At 51.4% G+C, this 23,050-nt stretch overlaps 1 protein-coding gene across 11 annotated transcripts in view; it reads right to left on the reverse strand.

Annotated features, from left to right (window-relative positions):
* Positions 1-394: 394 nt before the first annotated feature.
* DCTN1 (dynactin subunit 1) overlaps positions 395-23,050 on the reverse strand; it is a 30,768-nt gene continuing 8,112 nt past the window's right edge. Inside the window, exons 1-32 of one of the 11 annotated variants that reach the window (XM_055241215.1) lie at positions 19,273-19,579; positions 17,262-17,507; positions 16,910-16,988; positions 16,694-16,728; positions 16,010-16,030; positions 13,588-13,605; positions 12,166-12,186; positions 10,777-10,968; positions 10,219-10,416; positions 9,857-10,061; positions 9,702-9,780; positions 9,422-9,581; positions 9,203-9,307; positions 8,526-8,717; positions 8,324-8,440; positions 7,958-8,110; positions 7,201-7,361; positions 6,925-7,093; positions 6,581-6,649; positions 6,275-6,337; positions 6,013-6,162; positions 5,690-5,851; positions 5,475-5,606; positions 5,123-5,248; positions 4,745-4,887; positions 4,304-4,470; positions 2,857-2,871; positions 2,537-2,670; positions 2,237-2,420; positions 1,889-1,968; positions 1,289-1,378; positions 395-878 (exon numbers count right to left, since the gene is read on the reverse strand). In XM_055241215.1, the coding sequence (XP_055097190.1) occupies positions 741-878; positions 1,289-1,378; positions 1,889-1,968; positions 2,237-2,420; positions 2,537-2,670; positions 2,857-2,871; positions 4,304-4,470; positions 4,745-4,887; positions 5,123-5,248; positions 5,475-5,606; positions 5,690-5,851; positions 6,013-6,162; positions 6,275-6,337; positions 6,581-6,649; positions 6,925-7,093; positions 7,201-7,361; positions 7,958-8,110; positions 8,324-8,440; positions 8,526-8,717; positions 9,203-9,307; positions 9,422-9,581; positions 9,702-9,780; positions 9,857-10,061; positions 10,219-10,416; positions 10,777-10,968; positions 12,166-12,186; positions 13,588-13,605; positions 16,010-16,030; positions 16,694-16,728; positions 16,910-16,988; positions 17,262-17,507; positions 19,273-19,305 (3,837 nt within the window). In that variant the 5' untranslated portion in view covers positions 19,306-19,579 and the 3' untranslated portion in view covers positions 395-740. Of the gene's footprint in view, positions 879-1,288; positions 1,379-1,888; positions 1,969-2,236; positions 2,421-2,536; positions 2,671-2,856; positions 2,872-4,303; positions 4,471-4,744; positions 4,888-5,122; positions 5,249-5,474; positions 5,607-5,689; positions 5,852-6,012; positions 6,163-6,274; positions 6,338-6,580; positions 6,650-6,924; positions 7,094-7,200; positions 7,362-7,957; positions 8,111-8,323; positions 8,441-8,525; positions 8,718-9,202; positions 9,308-9,421; positions 9,582-9,701; positions 9,781-9,856; positions 10,062-10,218; positions 10,417-10,776; positions 10,969-12,165; positions 12,187-13,587; positions 13,948-16,009; positions 16,031-16,693; positions 16,729-16,909; positions 16,989-17,261; positions 17,508-19,272; positions 19,585-23,050 lie in introns of those variants that run through there. The other 10 variants (XM_055241209.1, XM_055241216.1, XM_055241211.1 and 7 more) reach the window with 10 other exon arrangements.

The raw sequence follows: 23,050 nt of genomic DNA on the forward strand, positions 1-23,050 counted from the left end.
AATATTCCCTCTGAGAGGCCCCAGGTCTTATGGGAAGACTGGCCAGTACATCAGAAAATTGGCTGGGGTGGTGATCATATCATTACTCCAGCTCCAAAAATTGGACTAAAGAGCAGTGGAAGCTACAGGAAGCAGAGGCAGGGTTGGCAGAGGCTACACCTTCCCAGCCCTCCTAACTCCATAAATGAACTTAGGTACCTAGTCCTAAGTCTAGCCCTTTCCTCCTTGGTTAGAGTAACTTACTGCACATGAATTTTAGAAACAGCATTCTGCTGGTCACTATGAAGAGGAGCCCTCAAATTTGATACAGCCAAAGCTTCCTCAGCATCGCTTCTCCTCCACTCCTGCTGTGAGCTTAATGGCCCAAGTCCCACTCTCAACACCACACAGGAAGCACTGAAGCAGAAGTTGCTTTAATCAAGGGGTGACGTCCTCAATCAAGGGGACCTCACTTAACCTTTGGTGGTGGGGTCTCAGCCTACCCGCCACAAGCCCTGAGGCCCCTCAGGAAGGAGGGAGCAGTTGAACAGCAAATTATGGCAGAGGCCAGGGAATGGGAGTGGGGGAACCCGGGTCAAGGTGAAGGGGCAGGACGCTGAAAGGGTGGGAGTGAAGCTGAACAGGGTAGGAAGAGCTTAACCCACATGTTTCTACCTGGGGGCTGGCTGAGGTGGCTGTGCATCGGGCAGAGCGGCACCAGAGGGCTGAGGGTCGAAGGGGACAGCAGGGGAAAGGAGTGCTTAGGAGATGAGGCGACTGTGAAGCTGGTGCAGCTGCTCCTGGGTCAGCACCAGCCGGTGTCGCTGTCCAAGACCAGCCGCACACGAGAAGGTCACTTTGCCCATGTAGACTGTGTCATCCTGCTGCTCCTCCTTGGCCTGGTGGTTGATGAGGAGAAAAAGACTCTAGGTCAGGGGCTCACTTGAGCTGTGGGCCACTGAAGGGGTCCCTGAGCACTGAGACCAAGGCAGCTCCTGGGTGACTAGGGCTTCTGAGATCCTAGGCTATTGTGACCACATTTTTCAAATTAGAATGGGGATACATAATCTGACAAGGGAGTTTTGAGGCCCTCCTGGTGTCAAAAGTCACGGAAGGTGTTTAGGTGCTAAAATATTGGAATTTCAAAGCACTGTAAGGACTTCTGAGTTACTTGTAAGATTTGGCCAGATAACCCAAGGTATGCAGTTGTTAGACCTGAGACTCCAAAGGCCTCTTCCAATTCTGGAGGAGAGGGGGCCCACCTGAGCTCTCCACACTGTCCCATCCTCCACCCCATGCTCCCCCTCACCCTGAGGAAGGCTGATGAAGGGAAGGTGGCAAAGTCAGTGGGTACTGTGGCTCCAGGGCGCTGAGATACTGTCTCCTTGAGGACCTCATCCTAGGGAAGGGGAGAGGAAGACAAGGGTTCATTTATGGGACCCCCACAGGCTAGCACAAGACCACCTGGTTTCACAGAGACACTAATACAAAGGGGGCAGGGACTTAGTCCTCTATATCACCATACTTTTGCTCTCATCTCCAACCCCATCCCCACCCCAGCACTCCTCCTTACTTTGCAAGTCCTCATCCTGTAAGGCCCAACTCACATTCTACCACCCTTGGCAAGCCACGCCCAACCATTCTACCCCACAATGATCTCAGCTCTGATGGAAGCTAAAGCCTGAACCAGTCACTCTAAAGATTATCCTAGTTTATCCATTTTGTTATGAGAATCTGTCTTCTGTTTGCACTGAGACAGTGAGCTTCCAAGGCAAGAACTCTGCCTTCCCTTCCATCTCCTCCCCAATTGCTGTCTAGCGTAGGGCTGGGCTCAGAGGAACTCCACAAGTGCCTGGCTCCACCAGTTTATGCTGTGAAGTGAGCTCTGCCTGGCAAACTCTGAGCTGACCTTGAGCTTCTCGATGGTGTCACTGAGGGACTTAAGCTGAGCCACTTGCTCCATAAGTTGGGCCGACGGGCTCTTGGCAGCTGTGGGGAGAGAAAGCTGGTGAGGCCCACCAAGGCGCAGGCAGGCAGGCAGTTGTACTGGATTAAGGGTTAGGGGTGCAGGTATGAGACTCTCTAACAGAACAAGTACTTGAGAGAGAGTGGGTAAATCAAACAAACTGAACAGTGAAGCCAAAGAACACTGCTGGGAAAAGCTTCTGTGGTGGGGGGACCACCTAAGCAGGGGCTAAATCCCTGGGCCAAGTGGAGGGGGCAGTTTTATTCATCTTGGGGGTTGGCAGGTACATACCAGGGCTGGTGCGAGTGATGTCTACTACATGCGTGTGTGTGCTCAATTGATTCAATGTCTCCAGCAGCTGGCTGGTCTTACGATACAGCACTCCGGCTGGTAACTCACTGCCAGGGCCCTCATGGGATAGCTTTGCGACATGCAGAGGGGGCAGGGATGCCAAGGATGCCTTCATCTGGGCTCCCTGTGGATGAAAAAAGAAGGGTAGTGGTAAGAGGTGCTAGGAGGCCCCTGTCATCTAACATCAATGGGGCAAATATGCTCCATCCCCCATCCCAGTCCTCCCTGTGGCTCCCTCACCTTGAGGATGCTATTCTCATGCTGGAGCTGGGAGATGTGCAGCCTCATGGCAGAGATCTGCTGAAGCAGCAGTGGTGAGTCCTTCACCAGCCCTGGGCCTGGCACAGACCCTGGAGCCTGCCCAGGGACGGCTCCTGTGGGGACCATAAAAAATGTCATCAGCCCCAAGTGGAAAAGATTGAAAATTGGGCTCCATTCCTACTTTTCCCCTTTCCTCATCCCTCCATCACCCACCTCCAGTCCTGGCTTCCCCCTCTACCCTGCTCCCTTAGCTCCAACTCCCACCAGCCTGGTAACCCCCAACCAGAGTGGGTCTCTACCTCGCTGCTGTTCTTCTGTGCTCGGGATAGCCCGTGGGGGAGCAGGAAAAGAGGAGAGAGGAGTTAGGTGATTTGGGGGTTACGGGGACACACCAGAGGAATCTTGGACACAACCTGCAGGAAAACCCTTTTCCTAATCATCATACTTTCTCTAACAAGACCCTCTGCCACCTATCTTTGGGGACGAGCAGATATGTGTGAAAGAAAGACACCAAACAGGAGTGAGGCCACAAGACGGTACAATGTGTGAAGAACAGTGGCAAAGAGAGTGTGCACTGTACAAAGTACTTGGAACATGAGGCTGTTCCTGCCTCCCTGTCTCAGATGCCATCTCCAAGAAGGGCATGGAGAATGCTCCAGAGACCCCAATATGTCTGCACCCTTAGTGCTCACCAGCAGCAAAGCTTAAGTTGGGGATGCAAACACACTCCCTTGCTCCTAAGGATTCCTCATTGCTCTGAGGCAAAAGACCTTCTTTTCTGGTGGGAAGTTTCATAAATTCAGAACTATGTTTGTTTAAAGAGTGCTAATGTTTGTTTCAAGAGTGCTAAAAACAACACAAAGTAGTAATCCTGGAAACTCTCTCCAAAGAACACAGAGCTGTCTGTACCACAAGAGCCTAAAGTCAAGAAGGTTCTTGGTCACCTCCCAAGATCAAGGGGTGTCAGTGACAGAGACTTTGTCAAAGACTCTATGTAGGTGAGGTCAGCTGACAAGACCCGGGAGCAGCTCGGAAAGTCTGGAGGCCCTAAGGGTTTAATTCCAGGGCAAAAAGCCTGTCTTCTGGAGGTGAGAAGGGTAAGTGAGAAACTGGAGAGTAAACACAACAAACTATAGGGCAGAGGAGAACAAAGACAGCAGCAGCCACCTCCTGAGTCAGGAAACTGGGGAGGCTAGAACTGGTAACCAGAAAAACTCTAGGTGAGGAGCCCTGACTATACTGAGTGACTAGACAAAGGTCAAAACACAAGCCCCAAGTCAAACTGGGATAATTCAGCAGTGGAAGATATGACCACATCATAGAATGAAGCCACATGAACTCAGTGAGAAAACACAGTGTCCAAGCAGAGAAGCAATCAAGAGCAGGTATCGGGCAGGGCCGGATGCCCCAGGAGAGTCAGCCCAGCCTGCTGCTGGCTGACAACCCTCTGGGATATAGGGCTGGGCAGAAAGGTCAGATTACAGAGCCAGAAAGGACATTTACTAGACACCAACTGTCATCATTATTCTGGGCCTCATTAACAATTTAGTAATGCCCTCCTTTGCCCAGAGAAACTCAGCACATATCTTCAGGGGAAGAGAAAACTTGGTGAAAACTGGCACAGAGTGAAACTGTGCAAGTATGTTCCTGGCTGAATACCCGGGCGTAAGGGGGGGGTGCAGAGGCCAAGGACAGGAGAGAAGGCAATCTCCTCTGTGCTAGTGCTGCCTATTCCACAGTACTCACCACCAGCAATGCCAGAGACCAGAGTAGCAATGCCTGAAGGAGGAGGGCCCCGGAGCCCCTCAATCGTGCGCTTGGACTGGCTATTCAGCCGCTGCTTTAGTTCTGCCTTCTCTGCCTCCAGCTGGTCGATGTCAGCCTGGAGTGCATCCATTGTCTCCTCAAACTCTCTGTGAAAGAGAATCTGGGCTTTGGCAGTGTCCCTTCTCCAAAGCACCCCTTGACTATTCAGTCCTGAGAGGTCCTTGGAATAGCCCTGCCAGTGAGGAGCCAGGGCAGAGCAGCACAGGCTTAGGCTGGGGTGATGCAATGGGGTTGGCAGTGGGTAAAGAAAATGGGGAGTCTCACTATAAGAGAACCTGAGTGCAGGTATGGGTTAGGAGGCAGAGAGCTCCAGCAGTGGGGAGGATTAGAGGAAGCAAGGCCCCAGGGAAAGTGCCTGACTTCTCCTTCTTCCGCAGCAGTGCCTGGGTCTCCTCCAGCCGAGTCTGGACTTTCTCGATGCGCTCATCTGCATCCTTGGCAGCACTGTCCAACTTCTTCTCCAGGAGGCTCAGACGCACATTGGCCTCACTTAGCTCCTCTCCCTGGACAAGGACAGAACTTCTAGATCCCTGACATCCTCCCCACAGTCCCTGGGAACTGGAGGCTTGACCATGAGATAGGAGGCTCCCTGAGGGCTCACTAGAGCTCCCATTGATTGCAGGCCCCACTTCTCCCCTTAACTCCCAAACCGTCTTGGTCCCGATCCCCAACACTCACTGCTTTCCTGAGTCCTACCAATTTCCTGGCCCCCAGATCCTGAGCCTACACTACCCTCACCTTAATCTTGAGTGACTTCTTCAACTCCTTAATAACTGTCTCTCGATCTTCGAGCTTCAAACCCAGGCCTTCAGCATCTGTGATCTCTGCACGAAGGGCAGCAGCCCGCAACTCAACTGGTGGAGGCTAAGGAATGGTTGGTGGGGGGTGAGAAAGTGAGGGTGGAGAGAAGAGATCATCAATGTGCTCCTTTCAGAGAGATCCAGTTACAGGGAAAATCCTGCCTTCTAGGCAGGATGGTGCTCTCCAGATGCCTTCCTCCTGTCTCCCTGTCCTCCCACAACTAGCAGTAGCTCTGCAAGTCTTACTCCTACAGGCCTCTGCAACTTCTCCAAGGAAATCTCCCACCCACCTTGCTGGGGGGCCGCTCTGCATCATACTCCCCCTCCTGCATGGCTGTGGCCAGCTTGTTCATGGTACTGATGAGGATGTTGCATGACTGGCGCAGACATTCATAGGGGCTGCTGGAGGGGATCCCATAGATCTGCAGGAGCCAAGGGCAGAAGTGAAAGCCCCACACTGGTCACTAACTCTCCCCACACCTTCTACCCAGCCATCCAGGCCCACCTGCTCGCTTGCTTTGAAAGCCAGTTCCTCCAGAGCAGCCACAGGTAGCCCCTCATTCTCCGCCAGCGGGGCAATGAGCTGGGCAGCAGCAGCTGCCACCTCCTGCAGCACAGCCACGACCCATGTCAAGTGTTTCCTGCAGTCTAGGAGCGTGTCAGATACCTGTGTGACAGGTCAGTTCAGGAGTCAACCCTGGGTTCAGCACCACAGTTTCCAGCTACCCCAAAACCGTTTTTGTTCCCTAACCAGATCCAGATCTTCAAGTGCTATGCCCCTCCTGTTTCTACTCAGTTTCCTTCCCTTCCCCAATTGCAGCCCTAAACCTGTGGTCCAAAGGCCAGTGCAGCTGGGATCCCAGGAGCATCTGTCCCTGGCATTCGCCTTCGGATCTTCTTGCAGAACTGGCGGATGTCACTGCATGAAGTTTCCAGATCCCGGAGCAGGAGGGCAATATCTGTAGCCTCCTGCCCACCCTACTCAGGAAAAAGAAAATGGATGGAGAACCAAGTTAGCATTAAGGCTGGGAGTAAGGAAGTGAGGACTAAGAAAGAAGAGGAGCTCACACAGATCTAGATGTGTTCTCACCTGCAAGAAGGCACGCAGCCGTCCTACCTCCACACTCATGCAGTCCAGAGCACTCTGCGTGAACTGTGAGGATAGAAGCATGCAATCATCAGCCCCCAGCAGGAGCCCTTCCGCCTTATCAACATCTTTAAGAAGTCCCCATCCTCTGCTGACCCCCATACATAAGTAGGTCCTCTATTTCCCTGATATGGCTTTGGTAACTCTGCCCTAGTCTTATGTGACACTTCTTGGGTGCCTGATCTCTTGACCTGATGCCCTCCATTTCTGATCTCCACGGGGGCTCAATCACTGGCCCAGACACTTCACCTTAATGTGGTCAGCCAGCTGCATAGTACAGTCCTCAGGCTGTTCGGCAAGGTGGATGCTGTACAGATGCTGAGGAGAGATAACAAACAGACAACTTTTAGGCCCTAGAGGGGGTGGGGAGTTCTTCCCAAACTGTAGTTTGAGCCCTGGTCATCATGGGTCTCTGGAGGTACAAGAGAATCCAAACCCCTCAAGCAGCTGCATCATATGGAGAGTTCATCTAAGAGCAAACCAGGCCTCAAGCAGCGAGCATGGGACAAACAACCTTGAATATATTAGTAAGAGCCCCCATCAAGTGAAAGCTTCCCTGCCTCCTGCCCCAAGCCCAAATTCTCGCCCCACACCTGATAGTACTTGATGGCCTTGGTGAGAGGCTCCACGTTGACAGTCTCATCCAGCTGATCCTTGTGCAGCAGTTCAATGAGGAAATCCAAAGAGCGCTCATGGGCACTCATCTCAGGGTAGAGGCTGCCCACTTTCTTATACACATCCACACTGCACTGAGAGAGGGCACTAGAGACCAGAGAAGGGCGCTGTGAGGCTAGAGTCTGCCAGGCAATCTCAGTTCCGGCCGATCCTGGACCCCTGACCCTGGGGTGAGGGAGTCAGGAGTCACTTACTGCTCATAGCGGTGTAGCGTGGCCTGCAGCAGGCTCAGCGAGTACACCAGTCCAGCAGCAAAGCTGAGTTGCTCCCCAGCAGCTCCTCGCAGCCCAGGCCGCTCTGAACAGTTCTCACTTAGTTCAAACTTTTCCTGGGCCTGCTTCCGGATCAGCTCTGCCTGTGGGAAAAAACACTGGGAACCTGGGCCTCAGAGCAGAGGATGGAGAACACAGACTCAGGAATACAGTACTCAGAGCTTAACTATGTGGGGAGCATGGACACACATGGCAGAGAAAGCAGAAATAGTTCTTACTTGGGTGGGGAATCTCGCATGAGGAAAGGGTAGTGATGTGATTACTGGAGGTTGTGAGGAGTCAGGATGTGAAAATGAAAGGGTAGTGGGACCGGTGGAATCAAGGTCTTTCCTGACTTAAAGCTGCCACTCCTGCTATCTCTCCACCTAGAATGCTATCCTGCCAATCATCCCCAAGGTTAACCCCTAGGCACCTCCTGGCCCTCAGACAACGTTATTCCCTCAGTCACATCCTGCTCACCTCTAAATCAAACCTCCAATTGTGCTCTCTCACAGAACCTATCTCTCCTTGAAAACACACCATTTGTAATACATATTAATCAGTGACTTTGCTGTGTTCCTCCACTACACCATAAACTCTTTGTGGGCAGAGACTCTGTTGTCTTCACTCAGCATCTTCAATGCCTGGTTCATGGCAAGTTCACTAGATTTCTGTGGAACATGTGATTGATTGGCCATACCTTGCAAATGAGACGAGGCATGAGCAGCAGCACCAGGACGCAGTCATGGTCCCCACCTGGCCGAAGGAAGCTGTCAGGCATGAAGGCTGTCAGCAGGGACATGTGTCGGTTGGCCTGGGCCACCTCCATCTGCCTCAATTCCATCTCAATTGCCTGTGAACAGGGAGGAGCACTCTTAGCCAGAGCTGAAAGAGCCCCAAAATTCCCATGCCTTGCTCCAGCAGATCCCTTGCTTCTAGGGCAAGCCCAGGCCAGAGTATTCCAAAACACCACACAAAGCACCCCTTCCCCCAGGAATCTGAAGCCCAGAACCCCATACCAGTTCAACCCAGGCAGGGCTCCCTCAGACCCACACACTTTCCTGACCTTGGCATGGGCCTTAGTCTCAGCAAACTTGATTTTGAAGTCAAAAGTCTCTGGAGGTGGCTGCTGTTGCCTCTCCACAGATGCTTCCTGCTGGTTTGTCAGTTCCCGATTCACATCCTAGGAGGAGAGACAGTGAAGCACAGCTGGATCATAAGGAAGCCCTGGGGTGATGGTGGGCAGACAGCAAGCAGTGGGCATGTACCTGTAGATGGGCGGTCAGCTGGCGGTACTTCTTAATGGTCTGCTGGTAGTCTGCAACCGTCTCCTGGGCTGCCTCCACACGCTTCTGGGCCTCACGAACGCGCGCGCCTGCCATGTCCAGCTGCTCCCGCAGCTCCAGTTCTGTCTCACGTGCATTCTCCTGCAGCTCATCATTCATCTCATTCATCGCTTCCTAGGACACCACACCATAGTTGGGGCAAAAGGCAGGGTCGGCCAGGGGTGGTGGTTCACACCTGTAATCCCAGCACTTTGGGAGGTCAAAGCAGGTGGATCACGAGGTCGAGATCGAGATCATGCTGGCCAACATGGTGAAACCCCATCTCTACTAAAAATACAAAAATTAGCTGGGTATGGTGGCGCATGCCTGTAATACCAGCTACTCAGGAGGCTCAGGCAGGAGAATCGCTTGAACCTGGGAGGCGGAGGTTGCAGTGAGCCAAGATTATTGATTATTGCGCCACTGCGCTCCAGCCTGGCAACAGCGCGAGATTCCATCTCAGAAAAAAAAAAAAAAAAAAAAAAAAGGCAGGGTCAGGGTAGCAAGCCCAGGCTGGGTCCCTCACCGCACACCCTGCTCAAAGGCCAGGGGTCACATGTCAATCTTTTTCTCAGCAGGTCCCTTCCAAGTCAGATGTCAGGGGTCTGCTCTTCTCTTACCAAGTCTCCCACAGTCTCCCTCAACTCGCGCACTTTCTCTTCCAGATTCAGGTTCCGATCTGTCAGCATCTCCACCATCTCCTCAGCACCCAGAGCAGCATCCACCTGTTATGGGGAGGATGGGGAGAAGGGCTGCTGGAAGGTACCTAGAAAGAGGAGGTATCAACCGATAGAAGAGTCAGGTGGGAGATTATGGGTGAGGGGCTGGGCTCCCCAGACCTGCTCCTTGAGCTCATCAATGGTGCTCTCTGCCTGGCTTAGCTCCTCCTGCAGACGCTCCCGCTGTTGCCTCACAACTTCCAGCTCTTGGTTCTTCTTTTCCATGAGCTTCTGGAGCTTCACATGCTCCTGCTTCTCTGAGGAAGAAAGATCCCGCATCCTGCAGGGATGTGAGGAAGACAGAGGGAGGAAAGCACGTGTCAGAGTCTCTGGTGATGGGTGCTCTAACACATTTGGAGACAGAAGAGTAAGCATCAGAGGCAAGCACTGAAGACCCTACCTCACCAGGGCATCCTTCAGGCGGGCATTCTGCTCCTCAAGCTGCTTGAGCTGATAACTGGATGCAGCGCCATCTGAGCCTGGAGAAGATCATTAACACTTTCAGGCATGGTTCTCACCCAACCGTTTGGCCCCCAGCAGCTGTGGGCCCCTTACCCTTCTCTTCAATCTCAGCCTTGAGGATCTCTAAGTCAGTAGTGAGCTCGTCCACCCGCTCCTTCAGTGCCTCCACCTCCTGCTGCAGGGACTCAGCCCGCTCTTCAGCCATCTCCTTGTCCAAAGTGGCCATCTCAATGGCATCAGCAGTATCAGCCATCTCCTCCATATAGCGTTCCTTTGCCTCCAGCGCCTCCTTGGCTTCCTGAGGAAGAGGTGGAGGTGGGAGGGGGTACAAGCACAGAGATGCCCCAGGCCTCCCTTTCTCACAGTGTGTTCCAGGCTCCAGCCCCAGTCTAGTTTCCAGCATGCTTCCTTAGGTCTCAGGCCGACCCAACCACCCCCTTCATCCAGAGTCAAACCTTTCTCGCCTCCTTGAGGCGCCGCTGCAGGTCGGCCTGCTGCTCCTGCATTTTGCTCTTCCATTCCTGCACCTGCTCCAGCTGGATTTTGTGTTTCTCCAGCTCTTTTAGCTTTGCTTTGTCTTCCGCCCGTTTTAGTCTCAGGGTCTCTAGTTTCTCCTCCAGGTCCCGCACCTGAGCCCTTAGTCCCTCCTCCTCCTGCAAAGGAGAGGCCTCATGGTCTGTGCACAGCCCACCCCTCCTCTCCACCAACACTGAGCTGGCGCAAAGAACACAAGAAAGTGTGCAAATATCACCCAGCCCCGGGGTGGCCAAAAGTCAGTGGCATAAGAACATCTGAGAGGAAACCGTGGCACAGTATATATGGGGAAAGTATGGCATAAGGGCAAGAAAGGAAAGGGTGGCTCAGTCAGTAGCAAGATATCCATAGGCTACGTCCTCACCCTTTCTGATCCAAGTTCTAGGTCTTTGCCAACCCCAGGAAATTTTCAAGACACAGCAGGTAGCCACAAGCCTCTGGGTGTCTTGATTCTCTTTTACCCCTACCCCAGGCCTTACCTTGGATGGGGAAGGAAGTGGGGGGACTGCTCCAGGAGAGGTGAGAACCGGCGTGGGGATGATGGGTGCTGCCAGCGGAGTCTGAGCCGGGGTGCTGGGCTCACTGCTACTCAGCTCACCTGCTGACGCTGAGCCAGAGGGTCCCAGGGAGCTACTGGCCCCAGCCACCCCAGTACTGGCTGGGCGGGTGGGCTATTCAGAGAGGGTAGAGGCAGACCAGAAAGAGAGCAGAGGATAGGGGTAGTAAGAGGAACAGAAACAGAATATGAGAATATGGCAAGGGAAGGAGACAGAAAAGGGAAAAAGCAGAAAGAGAATATCAACGCACAATGAGAAAAGAAGAATGAAGGGGACAAGGAAAACGATACAGAGAGGCAGAGAGAGACAGTGACAAAGGACAGGGGGAGGATGGAGGCCGAGGAGAGAGGGAGGGAAAGATAAGAGAAAGACATAAGATTATAAGGCTCCTCGCTTGGCACTGACTCCACATTCCTCCTAGCTCTGGCACTACCCTTAAGAGCAGAATCCGTTATTCCCTAGAACCCCCGTCTATGATCCACTTGTGATCATTCTAGCAACTTCATAATACTCTCAGTCCCATCCTTGTTCCAGGTCTATGCCCTCCACCCCTAGACAGAAAAAGTACAATGTAATTTCCAGAGAAGGCTGGGCCAGAAGTGGGGGTGTCAGGCTCTCTACCCCTGCTAAGCCCTCTTTGGGAGTCAAGCTGAGTCTCCCTCTCTCAGTCTATTTCAGGGGACCCTGCAGGTAAAAGAGCCAAGGTGAAAGTTGTACCCCTAGACTTCCCCTTGAAACAACCCTTCTGTCATCTCCCCCGATCTGGCAACACTATCCAGGCCCCTGTGGGGCAGGGGAGAAGGTGGGCAGAGGAGCTGACCTGAAGTTCAAGCCCTGGAGCAGACAGGCCTGCCAATGTGCTCAAAGTGCTGAGACCAAGGTCTCCCAGTGAGCTGACACTCAGAGACCATGTGCAATCCTCAGAGATCCCCACCCAAGGCCTGTCACAGACGCACTCACCTCCTTACCCCCTGACATTTTACATGGCCAAGTTCATCTTTCTTCCAATTCCTCCCCTCAAAACTGGTCAAAATTCCCTTGTTCAAGAAAGCCTGCTTTGATTAACCACCACAACCCCATTCATTTCTCTTTTGCATTCAAGCTACTGGCTTAGACAACCTCCTAAAAGCCAAAAGCCATTTTCCCTAGGAGGTGCCTGCCAGCACTGCGAACCCCCACTTTCCTCTGAAGAGAACCCAGGATGCACTATGACCAACTTTCACTTGCTCATACACGTGCCCTCATACATCCACACGCCTGAAACATGTGTGTACACTCAGCAGTGGCTCACACAGGGGCCTGTTTTCTCACCTTGGGTCGCCGAGTTGTGGTCTGGACAGGCAACAGGAGCCAGAAGAGAAGTAGTCAGGAAAGAAAGGACAATGGCAGAAAGACAGAGAGCAAAAGGGACAGCAATGAGAGCAGAAGAAGTAACAGGAATGGGGCTACAGTTAGCCACCCTCCCCCCCATCCCATCCCCTTCTCCCTTCAGTGAATCACTGTATTCCTACTTCAGGAACCCAGAATTCCTGCTCCCCTTGGTTCCTGCTCCCCTTGGTTCCTGCTCCCACTTTTGTCCAATCCTTGCAGGCCTCACCCTTTCAGACACCCCAGAAATCCCAGAAGTCCATCTCTAGGCTGAGCCACAGAACAAGGAAGCAGCTAGTGAGAAGGTCCCAAGAGACCAGTCCTCCTGCGAACCATCTCTCCCACTCCAGTCCAGAGCCAGAGGCCCCGCCTAGCCACCACTCCCAAGGACTTTCCCAGGTCAGCCTCTTCCTTCAAGTGCTAGACTCTATACAGAACTCCCTAGAAACTCCATGTGACAAGAGTAATCTAAGCCCAGAAATGGGAGATCAGGTCCCTGGGGCAGAACAATGCTGCTGTCCTCCCTCCCCCCAACCCCCTTCCCCTAGAACCAGATCCTGCAGCAGTCCCGATCACTAGGGAAGAAGGCTCAGGCGTCAGGACCATGAATACTGCATTAGCAGAAGCCCAGAGCTCAGCAAAGTAACCCCACCCAGCTGTAGGAAAGGAGGTGGGGGTGTGCAGCAGCACAGAGAAACTACAGCCCCTTCATGTTACTGCAAAATGGTAAGTGGACAATTAACTCCAATTTCCAAATAGTGTTCTTGCTACCCAGCATCTCACTGCTCTAGCCAAGACAAGATTTGTTTTGGGCCCTATTTCCAGGATACACTGAGGCCAAAAAAACCAATTCCCACCCCTCCTACCCTGGGCTAAGCTTCCATAGCTGTGGGTCAAAAACTATTCTAGGGTCCCCATCCCACTCTGGTAAAGTGCCCTGATACAAACCCTGGGGATTGGGGGATACTGGGAGAACAACCAAGAGGTATTCTAGCAAAGGTTGGGTGAGGCAGGCAGACCTGCTAGAGGCACTGAGATACATGGGCCTGCTTCCCTAGGTTCTACCACAGGAAACCCTCCCAGATCTGGTATGCAGTAGAGGCTGCCTGAAGCCCAAGCCTGTGAGACCACTGGGTATAAGGCCTGGAACATAGGCAGAGCCAAAAGCAGGCAAGGCAGTAAGCAAATGCCCAGGGTGTGGGACATAGTGGTGACACACACCTCTCCCTAACCCACCTTCGTCCTCACCCGCCTCCCCTGACCAGGTAGACAGATGAAGTCAATCAGCCCCCACCCCCACCCCAGCAGCCTGCTGCCACCATTGCCCTGGCAACACAGCAGCAGGACGAGAGCAAGCAAGAGTACCTTTCGGGCTGTCGGTGCCTGTCTCATCATTGCAGAAAACCAAAGAAAGCAAGGAGAGGAAAGAGGAGGGACAGAGGAGGATAGACAAACACACGGAGGAAGGACAGACGAAGGGAGGGAGGGCAAGAGACCGAACAGAGGGAAAGGCGGCGGAGACAGGAGATTAGTGCATCAAATCCCAACAATGCAGCCTCAGCTTCCCAGTGCGGCAGCTTCCCAGCCTGCAAACGGCTGCCGCTCTGACACAGAGGCCCCGGCAGACGTGCAGCTGGATCGCCAGGCTCCGGCAGGCACCGGAGCGGTGCCTGGCCCAGTTCACCAGCTTAGGCTGATGGCAGCCTCAGTGGCCGCAGCACTAGCTCCACCTGACGTCATGCACCCACCCTCCTCTGCTCCATGGGGGTGGAGCCACTGCTCCTCAGTCACCTAGCAACCGTCTAGGGCTTTGCTGGCTCCTCCTCCTCATGACAGTCATGCGCAGAGCTTGTCCTGCTTCTTTCTCCAAAGAACAGGTTTTGGCTCCTCTCTTCCCTCCCTTGCCCACCAAGAGCGTGCTCCAAAAAACTGGGCCAGGGGCTATCCCAGAAATGGCATTCTATGGGGCCAGGGCACCACTGGGGAGGGACATAGGGCCTCTCTGCTCCAGCAGTCTCTCTCATCATACTCACATTCTGTCCCCCCCCCCCACCCACCCACCCACAGCCCCATTAACTCCACTTCTGTCTCTTATACAACCTGACAACACCCTTACAGTCTTCTCATCTGGCACACACATCTAGAGTGCCCCTCCAGCAACAGGCCTCAGCTCTGAGGAGTACACACAGTGACTAAGAAACCCTGGGGAACACGCATCTGGGTAGTAGCAGCTCTAATGACTGTTGGGCTCCTCTCCAACCATCTCCTGGTTGTAGACAGGTTAAAGCCTGTCTCTAAAGGGTTTCCAAAAAGAACTAAGTACTTTGCAGAGACATCTGAGTTTTCTTCTGCCTTCCCCTTCAAAGCACATTCTTTTGCTCTGGAACCAGCCCCCTGATCCACATGGGTGAGAGCAGGGGCCCTCTGCTTTGAAAAAACTACTGGAGAGGAAGACTGGGGTGCCCTGGGGTGGGGGCACTCAACTGTCTGATTGACACTTTCCAACATGAGTGCAGAAGGGCAGCATGGGTGGCCTAGGCTGGGCTTTCTCACATTTCCCTAGGCAGCTGCCAAAGCCCCTGGATTTGGGCATTGCTCAGGCCCCAGCCCAGGGTCAGACCAGGCTGTGGCCAGAACTCCATAAATATCAGACCATAGTTTCATGCTCTTCTCTATTCAAGGCCTGAGGTGAAATGGAAGCTCCAACCAGGAGACAATAATCAAAGGACAAAGCAAAGTTTCTATGACTCTGAAATGGGCCCAGGATCCTTCACAGCATTATTTTCCTTATATCCCCATTCCCAACCAAAGCAAGTACCAGCATGTGGTCTCTACCATGGCAAGACTCCAAAGGACCCATTACCAACCAGGAGCTGGTTTCCTCCTGGAAAAGGAGATGTTTTCCTCTCCCCTCCCATAGCCCCAATCCAGCAGCTCTCCATGCAACGTCAGAATGGCCTGAGATAGGCTGATGACAAGGAAATCACAGAATTGTACATACAGCACAGTACATACAGGCCAGACAGGCACATGCAGGTCAAAAACAGCTTCGGCAGAGGCCCAAGGCAGGGGCTGGTATGAGGAAGTGGTCATGGCAGTGATCTAAGAGTTTAAAGAGTCTGTGGTGGGAAGGGGAGGGGAGGTGACATGATTGAGCCCCACTCCAATGATAGTTGATGAAAGGCTACAAGGGGTAGGAGGTAGGCCTCAGGTACACCACCAGAGGAAGGAGGAGGCAGGGACAGACTGATGGGGCAGAGTTGTGGGGTTTGGGGATATTTATGGCAGTGCCCATCCACAGGCAGGCACATGAAGGCTCTTAGGTTTTCCAACTTGGGACTGTTCTTCCTATGCTCTGTTCCCTGACCTCCCATCTCCTTGCAAAACCCCCTCACTTGGTACCTTCCTCAGCCCCATTCCCCCAGTCTATCCTTCCACAGTCGTCCAAGCTCGGGCTAAGTGAGAACACACTGTAACCCAGTAAATGATCTATTTCACACTGCTGCTATTTACAGTCAAATGCTTATAGTTTTTGACTGGGGAATCTTTGACTTGGAGTCCTGGGGCAGAGAGAATCATCCCTAATGAGTGCTACCTGGGTGTGGACACTGAGCCTGATGTTCTTGCACCCTTCAAAGGAACTCTGAAAGCCAAGGTCACCATTTCCTCTGGCCATCCCAGCCCAAGGTCACACACACATGCATGCAGCAGCCCAGGGACATGCAGGACAGCTGGGGAAGGGGCTCATGGCCCCCATCCACCCAGGCACAAATAGTAAACACACCACCTTCTTAGGCTTCAGTCCCCGCTGCATGAGGAGTAGGAAAGGGCAGAGTTAGAGAACAGATGTCCTGGGCATAGGTGTTAAGACCAACTTGGGCTTACACAGGTTAGGCGGGGGTAGGGGGGAGTCAGGGTGAGATGAATAGTCCCTCAAAGATCAGCTTCCAGGATGTTCACACCTTGGCCCAGAGAAGCTGCAGAGTCTGCAGCCCCACCTCACACATCCTGCACAGGGTAGCAGAGAAGAACTAGGAAGCACCCTCTGCATCCAGCTTAAAACAGGAGGCAGAGGGCCCAGCTCCTTGCCATTCACTTGTGAATAGGAGATTGCTTCTTCCTCTTCTACCTTAACCTTACCCTCAGACCCTTTAGATGTTGGCATCTTTGGGTACCAAAAGGTAGGAAGTTGGCTACACTACTAGGGTCAGACCTGTCCTTCCTATCACCCTCAGCTCAATCTCATTTGACCCTGAACTTCTGGAGCCTATGAGTTTTTCCCTTCTACCACCTTTACTGTAACTCTAACACAGCAATTAATCCCCAGAAAGCCTCCTTCTTAGGGAAGTTGGAGAGACTAGAAGGCAACTCAGACTAACCTACTACTTCTACCTGCCTAGCACTGGGTATCCCCCCTCTTTCTCCTTCCCCTCCCTTTATTACTCCCCATTCCCACCCCCAAACCACTCACCAGTTTGCTAGTCTTTGCAGTTGTATCAGTTCCCTCTGTAGAAAGCAAACAGAAACAAAGCGTGTACTTGTATAGAGAGGTAGGGGGAGATATAGTAAGGGAATATGGTGGTGATGGAAAAAAATCGTAGGACCTACGGTGGCCCCATGTTATGAGGAGAAGTCCTGGGGACTCCTCCTGGCTATAAGGAGGCAACTTTAAGTGGGTGGTTGTTACCTCTTTTGAGGACTTTTGAAGCAGAAGAATCAGGTGTCTCTGGGGAAGTAGTATCTGCTCCATCTTCAAATACCTGGATCTGAGGCCAGATTCAATATAGCCAGATCAATAGATTCAATATAGCCAGATCAAGGATGGCTGTAATATGGGCCCCTCCCCAGGCTCCAAGCAAACCAAGAGTACAGGACAGCTTCCCTAGGGATGCATCTCCAATCTTCCCTCCCCCACTACCTTCCACTCTCCCAACCAGAGGCTTATGCCCATGCTCAGGAAAAGGAAGTACCAACACATCAGCTGCACACGTGACAGACATGTGCACACATGCACACACACAAAAGAAGGGCGTGAATACCTGGGACTGGCGCACAAAGATGCCATGCCCTTCATCACAAGTGAAGTACTTCCTGCCTTGAACAGTTCCATCATTTTTGCCCTTTGCTTCATCCAGAATCACGCCTACCCATTTGCCAGTGGCAAAGAGTGTGGCTCCAACATAGGCCACAGTGCCTCGGTGGCCTTTTCCAATCACCTCTACACGGGAGCCCACCCGCAGAGGCCGGGCACTTGCCTCCACACTCATCCTGCTGCCGCTGGGCGTCTGAAAGACACAGGTAAACATAGACAGTTAGAGGCCTCAGACCAAAGGTGGCATTCTTACGTATAAGAAATGCCTCAGCCAAGATGCTGGACTGAAAAACAACCAGAGTCATTTTCTTAAACCCCATTTACAGAATTGGGTGGACCCCCAAATTCCCCTTTGAAAGAATGTCAGTGATATTCTCTTCTAAGATTTCTCCAAATTCCTCTGGAATCTGCTAGAATTTTTAAGTTTATATTTTTTATAACAAATCAGAATTCATTGACCAGTCTGTGAATGTCACCACATGGCTGCTTTCTCAGGAGCACTGCCTCCTTAATTCTTTTCTCAGGAGGGGAATTAAGCTCAAGCAAATAACTCAGTTTAGACCAGGCTCCCCACAACCCAATGCCCTGACTCAGGAGTCTGAGCTGGGAAGACAGGCTATTCAGTGGGTGATTCTACAGAATCCTGTTTCCCCTTCCACTGTCATTTGTCTCTTCTGTGTTTCAAATGGTTTTCTTAGGCCTCACCCTTTCAGAGGCACACAATTGTGCCTCCTTCCAGACCCTTAAGTCACCATCTCTCCTTCCTGATCTGACTCCTCCCACCCCCATCCACAAACCCACCATGAAACCCCAGATGCTTCACCACAGCCCATTCAACCATTCAACTCCCCTTCTACCTGGCCTGAGTCTTGTTTGGTCAACTCTCTATCCCCAAGCTCTGGAGATTCTTCTCCATGCTATGTTGCTATAAAAAGGAAAACACAGGCCAAGTAAATTGGGTGGATCTACCCCTCACTCTGTCCCCAAGACTCTGCTCAGTGGTCCAAATGAATGGTTTATCACTCCACAGATGGGCAAGGCAAAAGAACAGACTAAGACACTGTCCTTGGGCAGCTCTCAGCTTCTGGCACACCCATGATGACTGAACACAATAGAAAATTAGGTCCCAAATAGGCCCATGGTTTAGAAGAAAATCACACTTAAGTCATTTTTAGCAATAGCAACTCCATGAACCAGGGGCCTTGCAGCAAACAGATGAATGAGGCATGATGAAGTGGTACCATCATCCTAAAGACTCTATGGGAGACCCTTCTGATACTCTCATTTATAATAGCTTCAGAAGGGAGCCCTGGCAGAGCCAGGGAAGAGCCAGGACACCTCCCAGCCTATCATTGCCTAATTCCCTTCCCCAAACAGCTCATCCAGGAAGGTGAGGATGTAGTTCCCAGAGGTTCCAGGACCCCAAATCACACCTGGAACAGCAGGATGGCTCTCATGGACCTGACAATAAAAGGAATTGCCAGTGATATAAAAGGCTGAACCCAAAGTCAGAGATTCCCCCACTTTCCAACCCCAATAAGCCTCTCAGTACCAGGGGGCCACAACAGTAGCTACAGATTCAATCTCAGAAGAGAAAGCAAGCAAGTAACAAATAACAAAGCAGCTCTTAAGAAAGGCTTCACTGTAAGACCTCTCTGACCCATCATCCCCATTCTGAGTCCCCAGGATAGTCTGGATCCCCTCAGGAGCCCCTGGTATGAGGGCCAATTAGAGTCAGAAGTCAGGCCTTGCTAGTCCCCATTTAGGGATCAACTCTGTAAAGGGAAGCCTGTCCAGCCTTACACCACCAGGGCTTCGAGGGCTCCTTAGAAAACACAGTCTGAGTGCCCCCAGCTGAGCTCCAGCCTATCTCCCCAGCCCCCACAGCAATGATGTCCACAGGCACCCAGGCCTTCCCCAGCAGCCCTCCAGGGCCATCCCAGATTAGGGCCACTTACCCGGCTGTACACGTGCCTCTTGCTCTGTGCCATGTTGCTTACCCGGCCTCTACCCCCTCCCCCAGCTGGCCAAAGACAGAGAGAAAAGGTAGAAACCTAGGCAGGAGGGTCAGGGCGCTGGGCCCTCATAGAGGGACACAGGAGTCGTCAGGCACAGCCCTCCCCAGTCCATGGGCCTCACTCGGTGGCCTACAAGGGTAGGGGTGGGGGCAGTGATGGGGCTGAGGAGCAAGTCCCCTCTGCTGCCTGAGGATTCCTGAACCCAGAGACACAGAATCCTGCTTGCCAGCTGATGAGTCTCACTCTGCGCTAGTGCTGCTCTAGACTTGTCAGGAACCGTGCTAGCCTCTGGGTCCTAGTGCCCCCCTGCTTCACCTGGGCCAGGAACTAAGGGCTGGGCCTACGCCACAGACCCTCAGCACTGAACTCTTCAGTACACTGTCCTAGGGCTGGAAGCAGTCTTGACAGGTCCTCCTAGTCTGTACCCACTCACCATCACTGTTTCCCTCTCCCCCAGGATGTAAGGCCTCAGTAGGCCCATAAGCATCAAGTGACACTTCAAAGTGATCAGCTGCCTAGGGCCTCCACACAGCCAAAATAAGGGTCTCTCATCTACCTTTCTGGTGCTCTTCTCTCTCCCTCCCCTCTCTAAACTCTGGACTCAGGGTCCAAATTCATGTGATTAGAGCCTGGATTTCAATCTCACACTGAGCCAGAGGAGGCAGGCCCTGCCCAATAGGCAGCAAGGGAAGGGCACTAATGGAGGCAACTTCACACACATAGCTAAGCAAGCCAAGTACCCTGGCCCCCTCCCACAAGGCTGGCAAAGGTTGCCATAGTCACCCTTCACCCTTTATGGTTGTTATAAGGGGCCAGGTTATAAAACCCAAGAGTATCAGACTTAACTGGATTACTGAAGGCAGTAGTCAAAAGCAGAGAGCCCTTCTTTCTTCTTGTAGCACAAGGCCCAGTCCACCTCAGTCATCTGCCCCTTGTACTCTTGGCCTTGCCTCCTAGCATCTCAGACTCAATGAAATGGCTTATTTTCTACGCTTCTGTATTTCACAAAAATTCTTCAATAACCATGTATTACTTTTATAATTAGAAATGTTTAAATTTAATGAGATTATGCATTCTAATGAGAGGTCTCCAAGGGACTATGTAACCATACTGCTTTCATTCACTGGCCCATCCATCATGGGCTAGGAACCAAAAGACCAGGGTCCTTGCCCCTACACAGTCAACAAGGTTGGCCTGGGGTCTGACCTATGGCTCCACTGAGTATGGTATGGATCTAGTTCCCTTGAGCCTAGGGATGCCTGTCTTTTCTGCACTGGGCTTACTTCACTGGCAGAACAGTGACTTTACCCCGCTCTACCCTCTTAAGACAGGCCAGGTAGCCCAACAGTAGAATGATAGCCAACATTCAGAAATATGGCCCCAAAACACAATTCCATATCTTCAGTCCTGGCCAGACCCCCTAGGAAATCATCTCTCTCCTCTTTGCAAAATCTCCATGTTGCCCCCTCCTTTCCCTATTCACCATTACACAGGTGGGCAGAGCCAGGCACAACCTTGCAGCCTGGACCTCACATGTTCGGGGCACTTTACAGTCTACAGGACACCTTTAAAAAAGACATTTTATAGATCCATGGTTGAGTACCGGTTCTAGACTCAGGCTACTTTCCTGGCTTTACCACTTGGTAGCTACACAAACTTGGTCTAGTTACTTAACATCTCTATGCCTCAATTTCCTCATCTGTTATAGGGAAGTAACAAAGAACATATCTCAGAGAGGTATCATGAGGATTAGCCGAGATAATCCATACAAAGCATCCAGGACACCGCCTGGTATTTAATAAGTGCTAAATAAAAGTTAGCTAAGAACAATGTCATCATATATAGACATTACAATAACCCCATTGAGAGGTTGACCAGGGATGATGCTGACAAGGCAATTGAGGCTTTGAGAACTGAGCAACTTCCCTGAAGTTACAAAGACTGTGAGGAGTAGAGCCAAAACTGGAAACAACCTGACCCAGAGCCCTCTGTGCTTTCTACTACCCTTCACCATTACCACAAACATATCTAGGCTTCCAAGACCCTGCTCTTCCTGTAGGCCACACTGCCTTCAAAAATTCAAAAGAGCTCAGATCTAAAAATAGCCTCACAACTCACTAACCACATAGGTATCAATAGTCCCCTAACTTCTTGGAATCTGTTTATTTTCCTATGAAATGGAAATAATATCTGCCATATCTACGTCAGTATCATGAAGTTCAAAAAAGCTAAAGCACATACAGGTACCTTGTAGGCCAGGTGTGGTGGCTCATGCCTGTAATCCCAACACTTTGGGAGGCTGAGGCCGGTGGCTCACTTGAGACCAGGAGTTCAAGACCAGCCTGGCCGACATGGTGAAACCCCATCTCTACTAAAAATACAAAAATGAGCGGGGTGTGGTGGCGCATGCCTATAATCCCAGCTACTTGAGAGACTTTAGGCATGAGAATCGCTTGAAGCCAGGAGGTGAAGGTTGCAGTGAGCCAAGTTCGCACCACTGCACTCCAACCAGGGCAACAGACTGGGACTCAAAAAAAAAGTACCTTGTAAAAAGTGCAGAAATTATAGAAGTGCAAAGAATTACCTGACATGATACTAAATGGTAAAATGGTATATACATCTACACAATAAATATTATAAGAAATTATAGACAGGAGAGAGGTGAACTAGAAAGAAAGGCGGTACCTAAGCATGCCTTGAATTATGGGGATTTTAAAAAATATGTGGAAAGGCCTACAAAGCCCTGTAAGTTGTGAACACAGTATGAACAGAGGCAGAAATAACTTTGCTTGACTAGCGAATAGTAAAGAACACTAGCTTAGCTGAAGTAACGAATTCTAGATGAGTTATTCCATCAAACTATAAGCCGTTTGAAGCATATCCCACACCTTTTCCTACTTATGATCAAAAGCCAGTAAGTAGCTCATGGTCAAATATTTGTTGAATAAATAAACATCTTAACATTGCAATGTACTGGGAGGTAACTGTGGGTAGGCAAGGAGTTTAACATCAGGCCGACACAGATGGACTTGATCCAGGAACAACAGGAAGGCAGTCTTGTTCCTGAGCAGGAGACTGCACAGTGAAAACTATTTTAGGAAGATCAAACTGATGACACCTGCAGGACGGAGTGCAGGCAGGAGCAACCTGGCAAAGACAGGAATAACAGCAAGGAGGCTGCTGCAATATTTCACACAGGGTAAGGAAGGTTTGAACCAGGATCAGGAGGAGAAGAAAGAGGCCAATTCAGAGACAGTACCAAAAAAGCCCTGAGAAGGCCGTATAATAGATCAAACATGAGGAAAGAGGCAGCAGGCCTACATGGGCTCTGGAGACAGATCTGAATACACCTTTGGTTCTCCTCTGAGCAAGATATTTAACTTCCTGAGTCCCGGTTACCTCAACTGCAAAAAGGAAGAAATAATGTTACCTCACAAGGACATTTTGAAGATTAAATAAGATTTAAGTAAAGCATTTAGCACAATGTCTGTGTGCTCAACAAATGGTAGATAACATCTTCATTCATTATTTTAAGGGACTATCCATGATGACTTGCGCACAGTAGGAACTCAAATGCTGCAAGGATAAATGGATGGGTCAATGAATGCATGAATAAGTAAATGAATAAATAAACTCAGGAGTTTTCAAGAATGAGAAATGCAGTAATTGAAACATTAACAGAACTGAAAAAATGGGAGGGGAAACAACACGTTAGGAG

The sequence above is a fragment of the Symphalangus syndactylus genome, chromosome 14 (assembly GCF_028878055.3).
Source record: "Symphalangus syndactylus isolate Jambi chromosome 14, NHGRI_mSymSyn1-v2.1_pri, whole genome shotgun sequence".
NCBI classification, from domain to species: domain Eukaryota; kingdom Metazoa; phylum Chordata; class Mammalia; order Primates; family Hylobatidae; genus Symphalangus; species Symphalangus syndactylus.